The sequence below is a fragment of the Python bivittatus genome, unplaced genomic scaffold (genome assembly GCF_059951505.1).
Source record: "Python bivittatus isolate LINGU-HERP-01145 unplaced genomic scaffold, Pbiv_v1 ctg000690_np1212, whole genome shotgun sequence".
Taxonomy (NCBI): domain Eukaryota; kingdom Metazoa; phylum Chordata; class Lepidosauria; order Squamata; family Pythonidae; genus Python; species Python bivittatus.
This window is the reverse complement of record NW_028277096.1, coordinates 2,796,433-2,813,118: the sequence shown is the minus strand read 5'-3', so window position 1 is coordinate 2,813,118 and position 16,686 is coordinate 2,796,433. Positions and strand designations below refer to the sequence as shown.

Here is a 16,686-nt window from a genome sequence, read left to right as displayed (position 1 = left end):
TGTTCATTTATGTCAGTATGGCAACTCAAAAAGTGAAACCAAGATATGAGATAGACACAGTACAGGCAAAGCGAGATATGTCAAGCCTTACTTTGGTATAATTGTGATGATTATGGCGTACAGCTTATGAAAACCCCAAATTCACAATCTCAGAAAATTAGAATAGTGTGAAAAGGTTCAATATTCTGGGCTCAAAGTGTCCCACTCTAATCAGGTAATGAATCCATAACACCTGCAAAGGGTTCCTGAGCCTTTAAATGGTCTCTCAGGCTGGTTCAGTAGGAATCACAAGCATGGGAAAGACTGCTGACCTGACAGTTGTGCAGAAAACCATCATTGACACCCTCCATAAGGAGGGAAAGCCCCAAAAGGTAATTGCAAAAGAAGTTGGATGTTCCCAAAGTGCTGTATCAAAGCACATCAATAGAAGGTTATGTGGAAGGGAAAAGTGTGGTAGAAAAAGATGCACAAGCAGCAGGGATGACCGCAGCCTGGAGAGGATTGTCAGGAAAAGGCCATTCAAAAGTGTTGGGGACTTTCACAAGGAGTGGACTGAGGCTGGAGTTAGTGCATCAAGAGCCACCACAGACAGACGGATCCTGGACATGGGCTTCAAATGTCGTATTCCTCTTGTCAAGCCGCTCCTGAACAACAAACAACGTCAGAAGCGTCTTACCTGGGCTACAGAAAAAAAGAACTGGTCTGTTGCCCAGTGGTCCAAAGTCCTTTTTTCTGATGAGAGCAACTTTTGCATCTCATTTGGGAACCAAGGACCCAGAGTCTGGAGGAAGAATGGAGAGGCACACAATGCACAATGCTTGAAGTCCAGTGTGAAGTTTCCACAGTCTGTGTTGATTTGGGGAGCCATGTCATCTTCTGGTGTTGGTCCACTGTGCTTCATTAAATCCAGGGTCAACGCAGCCGTCTACCAGGAGATTTTGGAGCACTTCATGCTTCCTTCCGCAGACGAGCTTTATGGGGATGCTGCCTTCATTTTCCAGCAGGACTTGGCACCTGCCCACACTGCCAAAAGTACCAAAACCTGGTTCAATGACCATGGGATTACTGTGCTTGATTGGCCAGCAAACTCGCCTGACCTGAACCCCATAGAGAATCTATGGGGCATTGCCAAGAGAAAGATGAGGGACATGAGACCGAACAATGCAGCGGAGCTGAAGGCCGCTATTGAAGCATCCTGGTCTTCCATAACACCTCAGCAGTGCCACAGGCTGATAGCATCCACGCCACGCCGCATTGCGGCAGTCATTGCTGCAAAAGGGGCCCAAACCAAGTACTGAGTACATATGCATGCTCATACTTTGCAGAGGTCCAATATTGTTCTATTCCTAATCCTTGTGTTATTGATGTCATGTAATATTCTAATTTTCTGAGATTGTGAATTTGGGGTTTTCATAAGCTGTACGCCATAATCATCACAATTACACCAAAGTAAGGCTTGACATATCTCGCTTTGCATGTAATGCGTCTATCTCATATCTTGGTTTCACCTTTTGAGTTGCCTTACTGACGTAAATGAACATTTGCACGATATTCTAATTTTTCGAGTTTCACTTGTACAAGCAGAATCACAGAATTGGAAGGGAATATTGAGGCCGTCAAATCTGACACCCTGCTGGAATCCAAATTTAAGCTTCCCCCATAAATGGCTTTTTACCCTGTGCTTCATTTATTAACACCTCCCTTGGTCACTTGTTCTACTGTCAAACTACTGTGTTATTTCTATTTGGAAGTTCTTCTAACATTATATTGGAAGCCACCGATTGGTAATTTTGAATCCATTATTCTATGCCAGGCACTCTGGGATGATTGAGAACCAGACATAGTATTTGTTTTGTGATCAAATGGAATGATTACTTCCCAGTATGGAAATGATATTTGTGATGATACCACTTAAAATTGCACATGACATTTTTGCAGCTGTATCATATTGCTAACTCATACTCATCAACTACAATTCCAAGATCTTTCTTGTAAGTCCTTTGCCAAGCCAGATATCCCTCATTCTCTATTTAGTACATTATTTTCTCTATTACACTTAATGCTATCATTTTCAGCAATTTCTGTACCTTATCAAGATTGAATATTGTTTCTGTCCTCTAGAGCATGGCTGACTGGGGAATTCTGGGAGTTGAAATCCACGCATCTTAAAGTTGCCAAGTTTGAAAAACACTGCTCTAGAGTACAGTAATAGTTATCCCGCCCAGCTTTGTGTCTTTTGCAAATTTGATAAGCATTTTCTCCACTTCTTCATCAAAATCATCAATGAGCATTATTTTCTAGTCACCTAGGTATGCAATTGTTATATCATTCAGCCCATACTTTACTAGCATGCTGAACAGACAACCATAGGGTACCTTGTCAGATCTTTGGCCAAAATCAAGATCTAGTATGTCCACAGCATTACTATAATCGACTAAAAATCTACAAAAGAAGAAACTAAATGAATCTGACAACACTTATTCCTAAGAAATTCATGCTGAATTCTGATAGTCACTACAGGACACTGCTTTCAAGATCTTTGCAATTTGGGCTGGGTCAACCTCTTTTTGAAAATAGGGATATTTGGCCTCTTCCATTTAATTGGTACTTCACCCATTCCCCAGAATTTCTCAACAATAACATTCAGTGGTTTTACTAGACCCTCAGCAGGTGCCTTCATCTACTCCAGGATGTCGTTTATCTGGCCTGCAAGTTTTAAACTTGCAGTATTCCCCAACTATCTTTCTCTTAACCTCAGGCCGCATCCTGCCTCTTCAGTCAACTGCCTGATTTTGGGAAAAGACTCAGCCAAAGTAGGATACTATATGAATATTTCTACTTTTTTTGTTCCCTGTGAGCATTTTGCTGATTCTTTTTCTTTTATTTTGAACATATCTGGATAAGCCCTTTTTGCTATTCTTAATGTTCTTTGCTAATCTCAGCACATTCTGATCTTTAGTCTTCTGATTCAATCTATATAAAGCTGGGCTTTGTACTGTAGTTATAGTGACCCATCCCTCTTATGATCTTTCATGCTGTATGTGCCTTCTCTGATTTTCAGATCTTTGTTACATTTTCTGTGTAGCCATAATGGTGTCTTCTGCTATACTGCATTCCACCCTCCCCTGAATTGTTTGCAACTGTGCTTTTAGTGTCTGTTTTTTAAGAATTCCCACCTCTCTTTGGGCCCTTTTCCAATTAGCTTTTCCTGCCATGGAAATCTACATATTATTCCTTTTGAGTTTATTAATCTCTATTTTCTTGAAACCCAAACTATATTTGGCTACATTCATCACTGATTAATTGATTATGTGCCTCAAGTTGGTGTCAAGTCTTAATGACCACATAAATGGATTTTCTCCATGATAATCTGTGCCTAAACTGTATTTTTATGTGTGTGTGTGTGTGCCTTCGAGTCAGTGTTGACTCCTGGTGACTACCTGGACAAGTCCCTGCAGCTTTCTTGGCAAGATTTCAGAAGTGATTTGCCATTGCCTGCTTCCTAGGGCTGAGAGAGAGTGATTGGCCCAAGATCACCAATCAAGAACTCGAGCAATACATTATCACTTCCCCTAATGTTCCTGCTATTTCTACTTCTGCACAATGTAAAACACTACTTTGTACTATAACAGACTAGTCCATCTAACTCAAGATTTCTAGGCTGTTGGCCAGAAACTGTATCCTCCATAGTTCTCCTATGCGTGTTGCTTCTCACTGGCAATTTATTTTATATAGACCAACATGTGATTCTATCCATATTTATTCAGAATTAATCCAGGCAATCATAATAAACTACACATATACATACAATTATACTGTAGTCCAAGAATACTTTTCAGTATTTTTTTTTATAAACTGGTGCCAATCCACTCTATTTTCTTAATGTTGATAAATCCTCTATGTGTCAGCTCAAAAGAAAGCACCATTGGGTGCAGTCACACAAAACACTCAAATCTGGTTACTGTATTAACTTGCATGTTAAGCTGGTTCTCAGTATATTGAATATAAACAAACAGACTGGATCCACACAACTTGCTATGTCGTAAAAATGTATTGAGGTTCACATTAACCAAACTTAACATGTTATGCAAATTTAGCTATTAGGCTTTTAACTGATCTGGTTAAATGTATGCTATGAATGCCTGGCATTTCCCCAATGTAAGTTTCCAGTATATTCAATGGGACTTACTTCCAGCTACAAAGTATAGACTGCACTGTTCCCTGCTGTCAGAATTATTTGACAGTAAGAGACATTGACATTAATGATTACAATGCAGTGGACTTTAAGGGTGCATATATTGCAGCCAGTCAACAGTCCCTTGTCACAATCTGCCCATTTTCATGCTTGGGTTGAGGAGACCTGTGCAAATGGGCGGCCCACATACTCTTGAATACTTTTCCATGGTTTTTGCCCTCTCAGTTCCCCACACAACTGCCCATTTTACCATATCTGCATAATGTTTTCATGGGCAAAGCTCTTAAACAAACTTGACTGTATTTTCTCAATCTGTGCCAAGTCTGCATGGAGCAAGAAAGCTGAGGCAGATAATGAGAGCAAGTGGTTGGCCAAGGACTATAGAAATGTTGGGAAAGACCAGATCTTCCAGATGCAGCATGTCTCACCCAAGCAAGGGAAAAAGGTCTTGTTGGGAAAACAAAATTGGAGGTATAGCAATGATCCTAAATCACCTTTCTCCAAATTTGTGCCTTCAGTGATGTCTGCAACTACAATTCGGCACACCTGAAAGGGATGCATTGAGAAGACTACTGTAAGAAAAAAATCTCAAGAGTTTAGCATTATAAATTAAAGTCTTTCTTTCTGTATTCCTGAATATTTTAAGGTTCAATGGCTGAACCAGGGCCAAATTCTTCAGCACTCTGTGCAGATAGTTTAGTGTTTCCCCACTCCAAACTGCACTGACTTTCCACTCCCACTTCCAGAAGTGCTACCTGTTTCTTTAAAAAGTTCTCCATCAGATGATGACCCTGTGCCTGCCATAAGAAATGGAAGCACAGCAAATATTGCTTTACAAAGCATACATATGCATACATGGTCACCACCTATATCTAATATAAGTAATTGACTGTGATCCGTCTCCATAGATCCAGCTAATTAAAGTACAAAGGGGCAGATTGAGGGTAAAGTCCATGGACAGTGACAAGAAATACACAGGGCATCTTCTAGGAACCCATCATTGCTGAACACTATCTGTTTTTCCTATTTGTTTACTGAGCAGCCTGTTGGCTAATCTTAACTGCAGGAAAGTGATTTTTCCAAAGTTTGGATTATGTTGCAAATGTATGAATGACCCAGGACTCAAATTAATGTCATGTTATTTTTATATCTGTTTATAATTCCCACCCTTGAAATAAAAATGCCTAGCTGGCAGAGTGAAATGTAATAATAAAACCACCTGCATAAAATGTCTAACAGAAGCAAGTCTAAACCTGCTACAGAAGATTGCTTGTATGTGACATGCTTCTGTTTAAAAGGTGTGACTACCACTCAGTCAGCCAGCCCTGCTCTCCTCCAGACTCTTCTTTACCTGGATTTTCTTTGTTCTTTTTTTCTCCAACATTCTCTTCGGGTGATCAGGAGACAAGTTATGATTCTCAGACATATAACCCTGCGAAGCCAGGAATTCCTCTCAGCAGCATAATGTATCCTTCTTTATCTCTTAAGCACACAGCCCACTTAGCACTCAGTAGCTGAGTCCATTACTAAAAGAAGCATTGACAATAATATAAAAGCAGCCAAATGACCTGGGGGATTAAAAATTCTTAAATTGATTGGTGTAATGATGGCTTCCATAATAATATTTTATTTTTATAGCCTAGTGCCAAAGAGAGCAATACAATATGGCTAGAAGAGTACATGGGTGGTCACCACCCGGAAAGATGTTTCCAGTCATCTGCTATATCTTGCTCACCCAGCTCACCTGCAGAAAGGTTGCCAGTGATGACTGATGTGCATGAAGTACAGTTTTGGATACGTACTGATCAAAAGCTGGCAAGTCAGAAAAGACATAACAGGAAATCTCTTTAGAAGACAGTTCTATCACGTCTCATTCTCTCTCCAGTACCCATTTGAAAGGGAAAAAATACAATCCATGCAAAGAGTCTGCAGAATTGTCCACCTCCTGCAAATGTTGATCATAGAAAGATGAGATTACATCAGTATATTGCATATACATTTCAAAGAATGAAGTACTAAATAATTTTAACAAATACTGGATTGCAAGTGAAGTACCAACATTTGAGGAGGGCAAATGCTGTTCCTATCACCAGAAGGGAATTAGAGATGTTGGTTAACCTTGATAACTGAGATGATTAATACCTTATATCATAAAATGGATTGATCTATAAGCACTCCAGAAACAATTCAGTGAGATTTGTCAAGAGCAAGACTGTCAGACTAATTTTGTTTCATTTTTGATAAGTAACTTCTTTAATAGATTTTGGGAATGCTGTGGACATAATATATCTTGGCTAACAAAGCACTTGTTTTGTAGAGCAGAATACAAGTATAAAACAGTATAAAACATTCTGATCTGCAAGCTATTTAATTATAGGGAGGATGGTATATCTATTTAGTGGACCTATAGCTAGCTGAAAAAATTATTTAAAAAATACTTATCATCTGTTTATTCATCAAACTGGAGTAAGGTAAAGTATGATGCCATGGGATTCAGAACTGGGCCTGGTGCTCTTCAACATTTCTTCATGAACTCAAGAGAATGCTTACTGAATTTGCAGATGCTTACTAAATTTGCAGACATTTGGGTAGAATAGCTAATACCCTGAAACAAAAATAACATTCAGAAATATCTTTCTGTGTTAGAAAAGTGGGCTGAAAATACCAGAATGAAATTTAATAGAGACAAATACAATTGTAGCAGATCACAGTCTCAGTGGGAGTCAGCAAAGCGAATGGGTTGCCAAAGAAGCAAACACACACAATTTCAGGCTGCATCGATAGAAATAGAGTTTATTCTACTATCTTCAGTCCTATATCCAGTGCTGAAGTTGCAGCCCAACTACCTTCTCTGCAACCTTCCCTGTTGGAATGGACAGAGGTGATGAGCTCCCTTTTACTAGATCTGTTCAAGCAATGGTTGGAAAGCCAACCTGCAGGGGTATTTTAATCTGGATTCCTGCACTGAGCAGGGTATTGGGCTTCATGACTTCAATGGATCTGTCCAGCTCTATAATCCCGTGAGAGACATAGCAGGCATCTTTCTGTTCCATAGAAGGTGGGGGTGAGGTGGGGGAGGACTGAACCCACAAGAACCTTCAATTGTTTAATTAATGTTGAGGTCTTTTTGTGGCTTATTTAGGGGTCTCTAATACCTCCCAAATAGTGTAGCACTGAGAAGATGTCCTACTTTATCTTTGAACAATACTTCCCAACCTCTTACTCAAAGTACAAATTCTGCTGCATGTGCGCATCAAAGGAAAATGGACTGATTTAGCCATTACTTGTCTCTGTATGGTCAGGGCTGTGGGGCGGGGGGGGAGGATGGCTTTTTCTGGGCTCAGAATCTAAGCAGAGTCAGGCCTGGTTAGTACTTGGAGGCAAGACTACCAGGGAATAGTAAGGCTGTAGGCTAGAATGGTAAGTTGAAAAACACCCTGGAAGTCCATGGAATCACCAGGGGTTGAGCACAACTGGATGGAGACTTCACCTTATTCAATCAGGACAGATTTGTGACTCAGAAGCATAGAATGCAAACACTTGACAAATACACTTCTTATAGGTGTACGTGAGTAAACTCAGCCAGTCTTACATTATCGTAGAGAGGGCTGCCAACAAATCAGCAGATTCTGAGAGTCCCGTGTGAAAAAAATCACATGGCTGAATTTGGGCTGAATCTCCTCCCCATTAGAAACAAGAGATTCAGCCCCAAGTTTTTCAGAGTGACAAAGGTTGCCTTGATGTGACTATTTGTCCCATGGTCATTGCCAGTACACTGGGGAAAGGAGAATGTTCTGTATCCTTCCCCAAACCTGCAAAGCCTGTTTAACCATAGAAAAACAGTGGGAGAAAAAAAACACCCAAACTTTTAGGACAGAGACGATGAGGATGCCCTCTCATCTCAGTTTCAGCTGTCCTTCCATCCCAGGCTTTCCATTCTCAGTAGCAGCCAGCCCCCAACCAGGCAACAACATTGGGCTTATCCTGGAGCCCTAATTCTAAATGGTCTCCCTTTGTTCTAGCCCAGGGCTGGCCAGTACATTAACACAGTGTGCCTTTGTTGCTTTACAAGACAGATAGCAGCCAGTATTCAGAAGTGTTGGGAGGGAGAGGGGAATTAGGGCAGAAGACAATGCCCTCTTTGATCTCAGAGTGCTGGGAGAAGGGTAACACTGCAAGTTGAAAGCTGCGGTTAATTTTTCTACCCATATTTTATTTCCGAAGTACATCTAGCAACTGAAAGGTAATAGAGAATCTTTTTTTACATAAAGCATAGTTGCTTCCTCAAAATCTATGTGCCCGGACATTATAGACTTAGATAATAATGACATAATAATTATAATTATTTTCCAGTTTCCTACAGAATGAGGGGGGAGAGATTGTAATGTAAAACAGTGTTGCCCAACCTGGTCAATTTTGACATATGTGGACTTCAATTCCCAGAATTTTATTATTGTTACTGACCAATTATAACAATTATAGCATCTGTTAAAACTATAGGAGCCCCCTCTTAAGGGGGGAGGTCTTGAGGCTTTCTAGTACAAGGCCCAGACTCATAAGAGGTCTCTTTATGATTCCCAGCAGCTCTCTAGTCAAAGAGTACATAAAGAAAGAGCATCATGGTAGCACCTATTCCCAGAATTCTTAACAATGGCCATGCTGGCTGGGGAATTCTGGGAATTGAAGTCCACACATCTTGAAGCTGCCCAAGTTGGGAAACACTGATTAAACAGCTCCCTGGCAGACCCCTTCTTCCAAAAGCTCCCCAGGAAAACACCCTCCTCACTCTCCTAGTTTGTCAAGTTGGAGACTTCTTAAGCTTTGTATTCCAGACTTGGTCCTTCAGCACAGCTCTAGGAAATAGAAAGGACAATGCTTTCAATCTTCCTACCCAAAGCTTAGAAATACTGAACTTAAAAAATCTTGTGCCAATCCTGAAACACAAGAGGTAGTTGTGTGATTGTGTAGTGTTGCACATGGGAAAGAGTTTAATGAAAAATTCCCTTCTAAAACCAAAGAAGCCAAATATATAGATATATATGAAGTTCACTGGGAACAGGGAAAATAATCACACAGAATTCCAAATAAAACCAGTGTGGTCAACCTAGCTAAACGAATTACTCATTACCTCTTTGACTAAGTCTTGGGTTTTAGCACATGGGTCATCTGGGCCTCCTGCTTGAATGTTTCTAGATAGACCCTTCTTGTTCCTTCTCCCTTCTGAATATTTATCCTCAGTTTCATATAAGAGAAGGATGTAAATGAAAGGCAGCCTTTTGTGGAGAGTGACTGTTGCTTTGCCTTATCAAACTTAATGCGCTATCTATGTTGCCCTGTGTCTAGCCAGCAAAATAGAAATTATTTAGGGACTAAGTTCACCTTCCTAATGACCTGTGGAAAAATTACAAAGACATAATCATTTCTACAGCTATGAGATACTGAATTATCTTCAGTGATGTCTTTTCTACTAAAAGCATTTCCTCTAACCATCCCTAAATCTCACCAACCATCTTCTAGTTAGCTATCCAACTGAGGATAGATGAAATTCTTCATTGGAGATAGCTCATAATTCTCTTCCCTTTTAATTTCCTAATTCCCATTGAAATAATTTTTTTCTCTGTAGTGTACCACTGCAGATTTCAGGCACTAGTCCCAATGATTAATTTTTATTAAGAAACATTCAAGTAAAATGCAGTGTTTTATTTTATTTATTTGTAAGATTTATTTAGCACTTCAGTTTAAATGGCTCTAAATGGCATACTTCTGAGCAACAGTAACAATTTACCCGTGCAAATATCAATAAAATAATATATGAAATGTCACAGCTTATATAAAAACAACCCACATTCAGTTCCAGTGCCAATCCAACTCCAAAGGCCAGAGTAGGGGCTACCTTCGCTTCAGGAATAAGCTGTTCCAAAGGAGGAAGACCTCCCACAGAGAACGAAACCTCATGATAGCCAGATACCTTCAGCAGGCACTCTATTCTCTCAAATAATAGAAGACTAGCATATTCGAAGAGAAGGATTTTCCCTGAGATGTTGTTTTATGCGAAGGGAGTAAAACCATAAAAATTTCTTCATAGTTCAATTAATCACATAAGCCCCCACCTATAATCTGAAGTGGTACAGCTCAGAGACAGGTCACCAGCACATCAGTGAGAATTAGGCCTTGAACAGCTGATCACTGACACCTGTTCTCAGAGTACATCAGTACACAAAGCTCAGAAGATTAGTCATGTAAAAAACATCAATCCCCAAATTCATACCAGACAAAGAGGAATATTTGGCTGGCTGCTATTTAATTAGTCATGGTATTCAAGGAACTACATTATATGTCTAAGCACCGAGGTAAAAGGAAAGAGATGTGTCCAGTCCCCTGAAGATGTCAAAACCTGGCTGCTCTTGTTTTCTTGCTACACCTCACTTGTGCAACTCACTATGGAAATTACAATAGGTTCCACACCTACATGCTAGGTGGAATCACATTGTCAACTCAAGAGACTGAAAGAACAGAGAAGAAAGCGTAGCTTGCTGTGGTTGAGAAAATATGGTATTCTCGTTCACTCCAAAGAATGTCAAAGTCTTCAAGACAAAATAAAACCTACAGGGTGGTAGGTCTGTCCAAGTGGATCTTGTACATTTTGTTTCTGGAAGCAGCATCTTCACACAGTTCTTCTAGAGCCATTAATATTTAGGCATCCCATAATGGAGGGTGCCATCAAATGTCCGTGCACCAACTCCAGAACCCCTTTGGAGTATCCAGCTCTGGAGGGGCTTTTTTCCCCCTCCCTGTCCCTGCTCAGGCCCAATGTCTCTACAAGGAATGGGGTGGCTGGTCACAAGTTGGGCTGGAGTTTTCTATCTGCTTCCTGCTGCTGAGGCTTCTGGAAGGGCTAAGCGCCTCCCTGCAGGAAAAAAAGGAGAAAGAATGGGAGGGGCAGAAAAAGTCAAGGAGGAAAGCACACCTTTTCAAGCACTGACTTGCAGTGAACTCCACCTCCCATAATGCTAGGCAGTATAGTGTTCATCGGGCACAATGGGAGCTATGGTGCAACCTCTGAAAGACAGCAGGTTAGAAAAAAGTTGGCCTAAGACTTTCTGCAAGATCTTTGCTTCTTTTCTCTCACAAACTTTACTTTTCTATGAGTATGTAAAACTGCTTCATGCATCAAAGTCTAAATGATCGTAAGGTTTGTTTTGCAAATTTAGCTGAGTTTTTCAAACCATGATTTATGAACCTCAGCATGTTATATGAACCAGTCAATTGTGTTTTATTACTTGAGCAAACCATAGTGTGTAAACCTGGCCGGAGTCTGAAAGCTGCTTCTGCCAACCAAGGGTTTGATAGACCATTAGACAGAGATCCTTCCACTTCTGCCATCTAAAATCTTTTAGAGTAGGAACCTTCTGCATATAGTGCAAATGCTCTAACATAGTGTTTTTCAACCTTGGCAACTTTAAGATGTGTGGACTTCAACTCCCAGAATTCCCCAGCCAACCATCCGGCTGGGGAATTCTGGGAGTTAAAGTCCACACATCTTAAAGTTGCCAAGGTTGAAAAACCCTGCTCTAACAGATGCCCTTTATTCCAGGCACAGCACATTACAAAAAGTTCATCAAATGAGCACTTTCCCCACAATTATGGCCTGCTCTGCAGGAATAAGCAAATAACAGTTTTTATTTAAATTGTGTTCCTGGCAACTTGGCGTACCTCACCGAGTAATTATTCAGCGGAGTGCAACTACAGGACATTTTTCAGAAAGGAGTGTGGTTTTAAATGGTGGTAAGCCAGAATAATGGATGGCTTATGAATGAAGTGATGATAAGAGCTTCAAGTTTTACGATTTACTAGCTTACACAGGAAAGCCAGATTGGTCTAGTGGTTAAGGTATCAGGCTAGAAACTGGAACTGCGAGTTCTACTCCCACCTTAGGACCAAAGCCAGCTGGGTAACTTTAGGCCAGTCGCTCTCTCTTTCATCCCTGGGAAGAAGGCAGTGGCAAACCACTTCTAGAATATTGGCAAGAAAACTACATGGACCTGTCCAGACAGTCACCAAGACTAAATGAAAGATAGCCCAGCCACCCACCCCAATTAAAAAGGAAGAGGAAACACAGAAAGAACAAGTTTGGAGGCACATTTACTTTTCTTTAATATAGTTACTTCACTTTAGCTGTTGAACTGGCAGCATTCCTTTGTTAGACTATTTCCACTGCTAGTTGAAATCTGAAAGCTGAACTTCAATGCATTAAAATATTTTCCTGGATTGGTAGGACCTTCAGATAGTCACTCATGCCCTAGTCACCTTGTGGCTTGTCTACTGCAATGCAGTATTCATGGGGCCACCCTTGAAGACCACTTGGAAGCTTCAACTGGTCTAGAATGCAGCAGAGCAGGCAGTGTTGGGTATGCCCATGTGACATCCCTGTTTTGTGAGTTGCATTAGTGGCCAGTATACTTCTGGGTGCAATCCAAGGTGCTAGTTATGACCTACAAAGCCCTACATGGCACAGCGCCTGGTTACTGTATGGAGTAACTGAGCCACCTATCTCCCCAGGTGTTGGCCTGGCTGGTTTGATCCAACAGGGTTGATGCATTCTGGGTTCATTTGATCAAGGAGTGCCATCTATTAGGACCCCAGAAACATGCCTTTCCTGTCCTGCCACCTGTGCTCTGGAATGAGGCTCCCCCGAGATCTGTGAGACTCCCACCCTGTTGGAATTCCAGAAAGCTTTAAAGATCTGGCTGTCTTCCCAGGCCTTGAGCCAAGGTGGTTGGGGGATGGCCTTTGAATATGTTTGTGTGGATAGGCATTGCTGCTGGATTCACCATCCTTTTTATTTTTTATTGTATTTCTTACTTTGTTTTTATTGTGAGCCACCCAGAGTTAGCCTGGAGTTAGGCAAAGCCTGAATTGCTGAATTTTATTAAAGCTCAACTCATCTAGACTTTCATAAATAACAAGATCTAAATTACTTTTAAGTCATGTATGCCATACTTCTGCCCTATTGTTCTATTTCACGGGACTACTTAAAATACAATTTAGTCTGCATTCACTACAAATGTTTTCCAGATTGAATCTGTTCAACTAGATGCAAGCATCACCATTTCAACTTTTATCATTCCACCACTGGCAGTAAGATCAGCCTCGTAGAAAGTTTTGCCTGAAAAGCAGCTGACCATCACCAATCTTCCCTGCAGTACTCAAACTACAGGATCTGGGTCACCTTCTTTAGCTTAGGAGGCCTAGACAATATCCTGCTCAAACCAAAAGCACCACCAGAAACATGCTGGAGTGCCGTGATATACAGAGAAGCCCATAAAGAACCAATTCTCTAGAAGCATAAAGCTTGATCCCTCATGCACGTATAGGCTTCCTTTCTTTCGTTAGTAACTATCGGTACAGATAACCAGCTGGTGGGAACCAGCGTATGGTGAGAGACCATCCTTGGGTCTGGACCGGGAGTGCAGCTGCTTTGTGGTGGCCAGCAGGGAGCGTGCAGGTGGGCTGTTGAAAGAATGGCCTAAGGCCTGAATCTGGGCATGGCTTGGTTTCCCTGCCAGCTCAACGCAAGGTGGGCTGCAGTTGGGAAGACTGGGCAAGGTTCCCAATCACCAACTGGCAGAGTTTAGCTGGTTGCGGCAGGACTGCCAGCTTTGTGGGGTGCAATTCCAGCTGAGACTTGGAGGACTCTCTACTGCCCCATTGGTACCAGGTCTGGACATTTGGCCAGGGTTGTTGATTTATCCCCTGGGTGCTTTTGCCCAGAGAGGGGAACAGTGGGAGCTCCTGAAGAGGAGCTGGAGATTCTGGTGTTGTGGGAGGACTGCCAGGCTGGGTGGAGACATCTGTGGGCCTGTTTTGTCCATCTTGAGTCCTTACTAGTGCTGGAAAGTTGTCCTCTGTGCTGGGGCTGGGCACTTACCTGTTTGTTTTGCCCTCAGGACTCAGGGATTGGAGTCTTTGCTACACTGCCAATTTTTTATCTTTGTCCAAATGTGGGTCCTGATTCTCACCCATAAAGCCCTTCATTGTATAGGGCCTCCTTGTTTGAAGGACAAATGGTCTCCAATTGTTTCTGATCATCCAGTGAGATCGGGCAGGGTGGGTTTGCTTCAAGTCCCATCAATTAAGCAGTGTTGTCTACTGGGATCCTGGAGGTGTGCCTTCTCTGTTGGATGGGGGGTAGGTTATCTTTCACCTTTTGGGCCACTCATGAATACTTTGGTCTGGGTTCCCCCCCCCCCACTTTTAATTGTAATCAGCCCAGGATCATTGGGAATTAGGTGGCCTATAAATTGTATAAATAAATAAGCAAACAAGCTACTGATGCTGATATTCAAGTCCATTTTAATTTTGTTAGCTGCCTTGATTCCTTTGTCAATGCAAAAAGTGAAGATAAATTATTTTTAAAAATAGATGAAATACATATTTGATACTATCATGCTATAGATTTGTTATATTTAGAATATTATAATTTGATAGAATGCAAAATGTGCCCTATCATTTGTACATTGCAGTTTCTCATTTTAGTGAGCAAAACAATTACCCCAAGGTTGTAGTTTGGTGAATGTAAGTTCCAAGACTGGGAAATTATTTCTTTCCTCTCTCCTTCTACTCCCTCTTTAGAGTTGTGGGAATTAAATTATGGCAGAGCTTGTGACAATTCTGAACATTCCAATTCAAACATGAACAGCCATAACTGAGTGGTGATGTAAAATCCCACATAAAACCCCTGCTTTAGAGTTACTTAAAGCCACTTTCCCCAATCCTAGTCTCTTTGGATGTTCTACCTGCAAGTTCCATCACCCAGGTTATGCTTACAGATTATGGAAGGTTTGGGATAATAAAACCCATAATTCCCAGGGTATACTCCAAGAAAGGACCCGGATTTGGAGAGGTCCAACTTACATTCATCTAAAGGAGGTTGTATCACAGAGGGCACCAAGCTGCTGGAAAGCCTGAAAGTGGCTGCTTCTCATCTTGAATGTACAGATCACTCTTGCTTTCTATGAAGCTGTAAGCTCCACCTACCACTGATAACAATCCTGCTACTGTTTCCTTAATTCCAAGATGAAAGACAGGTGAGTCAAGAACCCTCAGTTATGCAAGTAGTTGTTCAGCCCTTGTCAGCTCTTTCTTCTAAAACACACTTTCCACATCCATCAAATCAGGGGTTGAGATAAGTTCAGCAGTATTATCCCATGATGAACATCATATACAAATCACAAAGATAAACTGGTTTTACAGTCACCCCCTCTTCCCAGGGAAGTCAGAATTGGTGTCAGAAGGGAAAAAGTGTTTGCTAAAGAAGTGGAAGAAAAGGGAATCAATTTCTAGTACCAGGATTTTTTGGAAGATGGAAAATAGTAGCAGTCTGAATTGTTAAAAAAAAAAAAAGCTTACATTTCAGGTAATTCTTTACTAGCACATGTATACCACAGAGGTTCATGAACACCATATGAAAGTACATAACTGACTTTTCTGCATGGTGGAATATACTTATAGTTGCCTATTTAGATTAGAAGATACAGTGCACCTTCAGGTTTAGAAAGTCATATACCTATGAGCCCCCTACCTGCATTTCACTATCAATGTCCAGGCTTTCATAGATGAGCTCAAAACATTTTTCTGGAATGGGTGGGGGTTCTTCCTCTTCTTGTTCCATAGGCTCATCGTGGTTTTCAGGTTGCACTGGCTGAGATGCCTTGGTTCGCTTGCACACTCGAGCATACATAGCACTTAGTCTCCTTGAGTCAGAGTCAAGCTGAGGTGGGGCCTCTTTCTCAGGCAACATTTCCTGCAACTGGCCATATGACTCCTGGCATTGTGGAGCTGGAGACAGCTGCACTTGCGTGCTATTGGATCCTGCAGCTTCAGAATCTTTCCCACCAAGCTCTGCAGGCCCTGCTCCAAATCCATGTGCTGTGCCACAGATTGATTTTTTATTAGCTGCCGACTGGGAGCCCTTTCTTCCTTCCAACCAATCCTTGGTACATAATTCCTGTTCTTTAATACCAATGCTTTCATAAACTTGGTTGTCCAGGTTTTGAGTCAGTGGTAACATTCTAGATATGCAGGCCTCCCTGGGAGTCACTGGGAGTTTCCTGAACTGCAGTGGGCTTGGGGATGGTATGTTGGAACCTGGTGCTTGTGAACCCAAGTTTCTTTGATGACTTACATTCAGTTGCTCCATCTTTTGTTGGCTTGAGTTAACTACCTGTGTGCACTTTGAAGAGTCTGCATTTTCTTGCTGAAGCTCTGAAGAAAATCCATTTGATTGCTGCTCTGCTTGGTGACTAGGCAAAGTGTTACCTGTACAGAAAGGTATTTAATTATACATTGCTTGAAATGCTCTTACAAGAGAAAGGCTAGGTAACATTAGAAATGCACTGTCCACTGTCCCAAAGAACTGAATCTCTCCTGAAACAAACTGAAATGCAGTCAGCAGACATGCGCAGGTTGGCTCTGACAAACACATTCAAGAG

At 41.4% G+C, this 16,686-nt stretch overlaps 1 protein-coding gene across 3 annotated transcripts in view; it reads right to left on the bottom strand.

Moving 5' to 3' along the window:
• Positions 1 to 9,966: 9,966 nt before the first annotated feature.
• LOC103066363 (uncharacterized) overlaps positions 9,967 to 16,686 on the bottom strand; it is a 46,780-nt gene continuing 40,060 nt past the window's right edge. For 2 of the 3 annotated variants that reach the window (XM_088152422.1, XM_088152421.1), the window contains one exon: positions 14,536 to 16,513. In XM_088152422.1, coding sequence (XP_088008548.1) covers positions 15,762 to 16,513 — 752 coding nt within the window. In that variant the 3' untranslated portion in view covers positions 14,536 to 15,761. Of the gene's footprint in view, positions 11,103 to 14,535; positions 16,514 to 16,686 lie in introns of those variants that run through there. The other variant, XM_088152420.1, reaches the window with a different exon arrangement.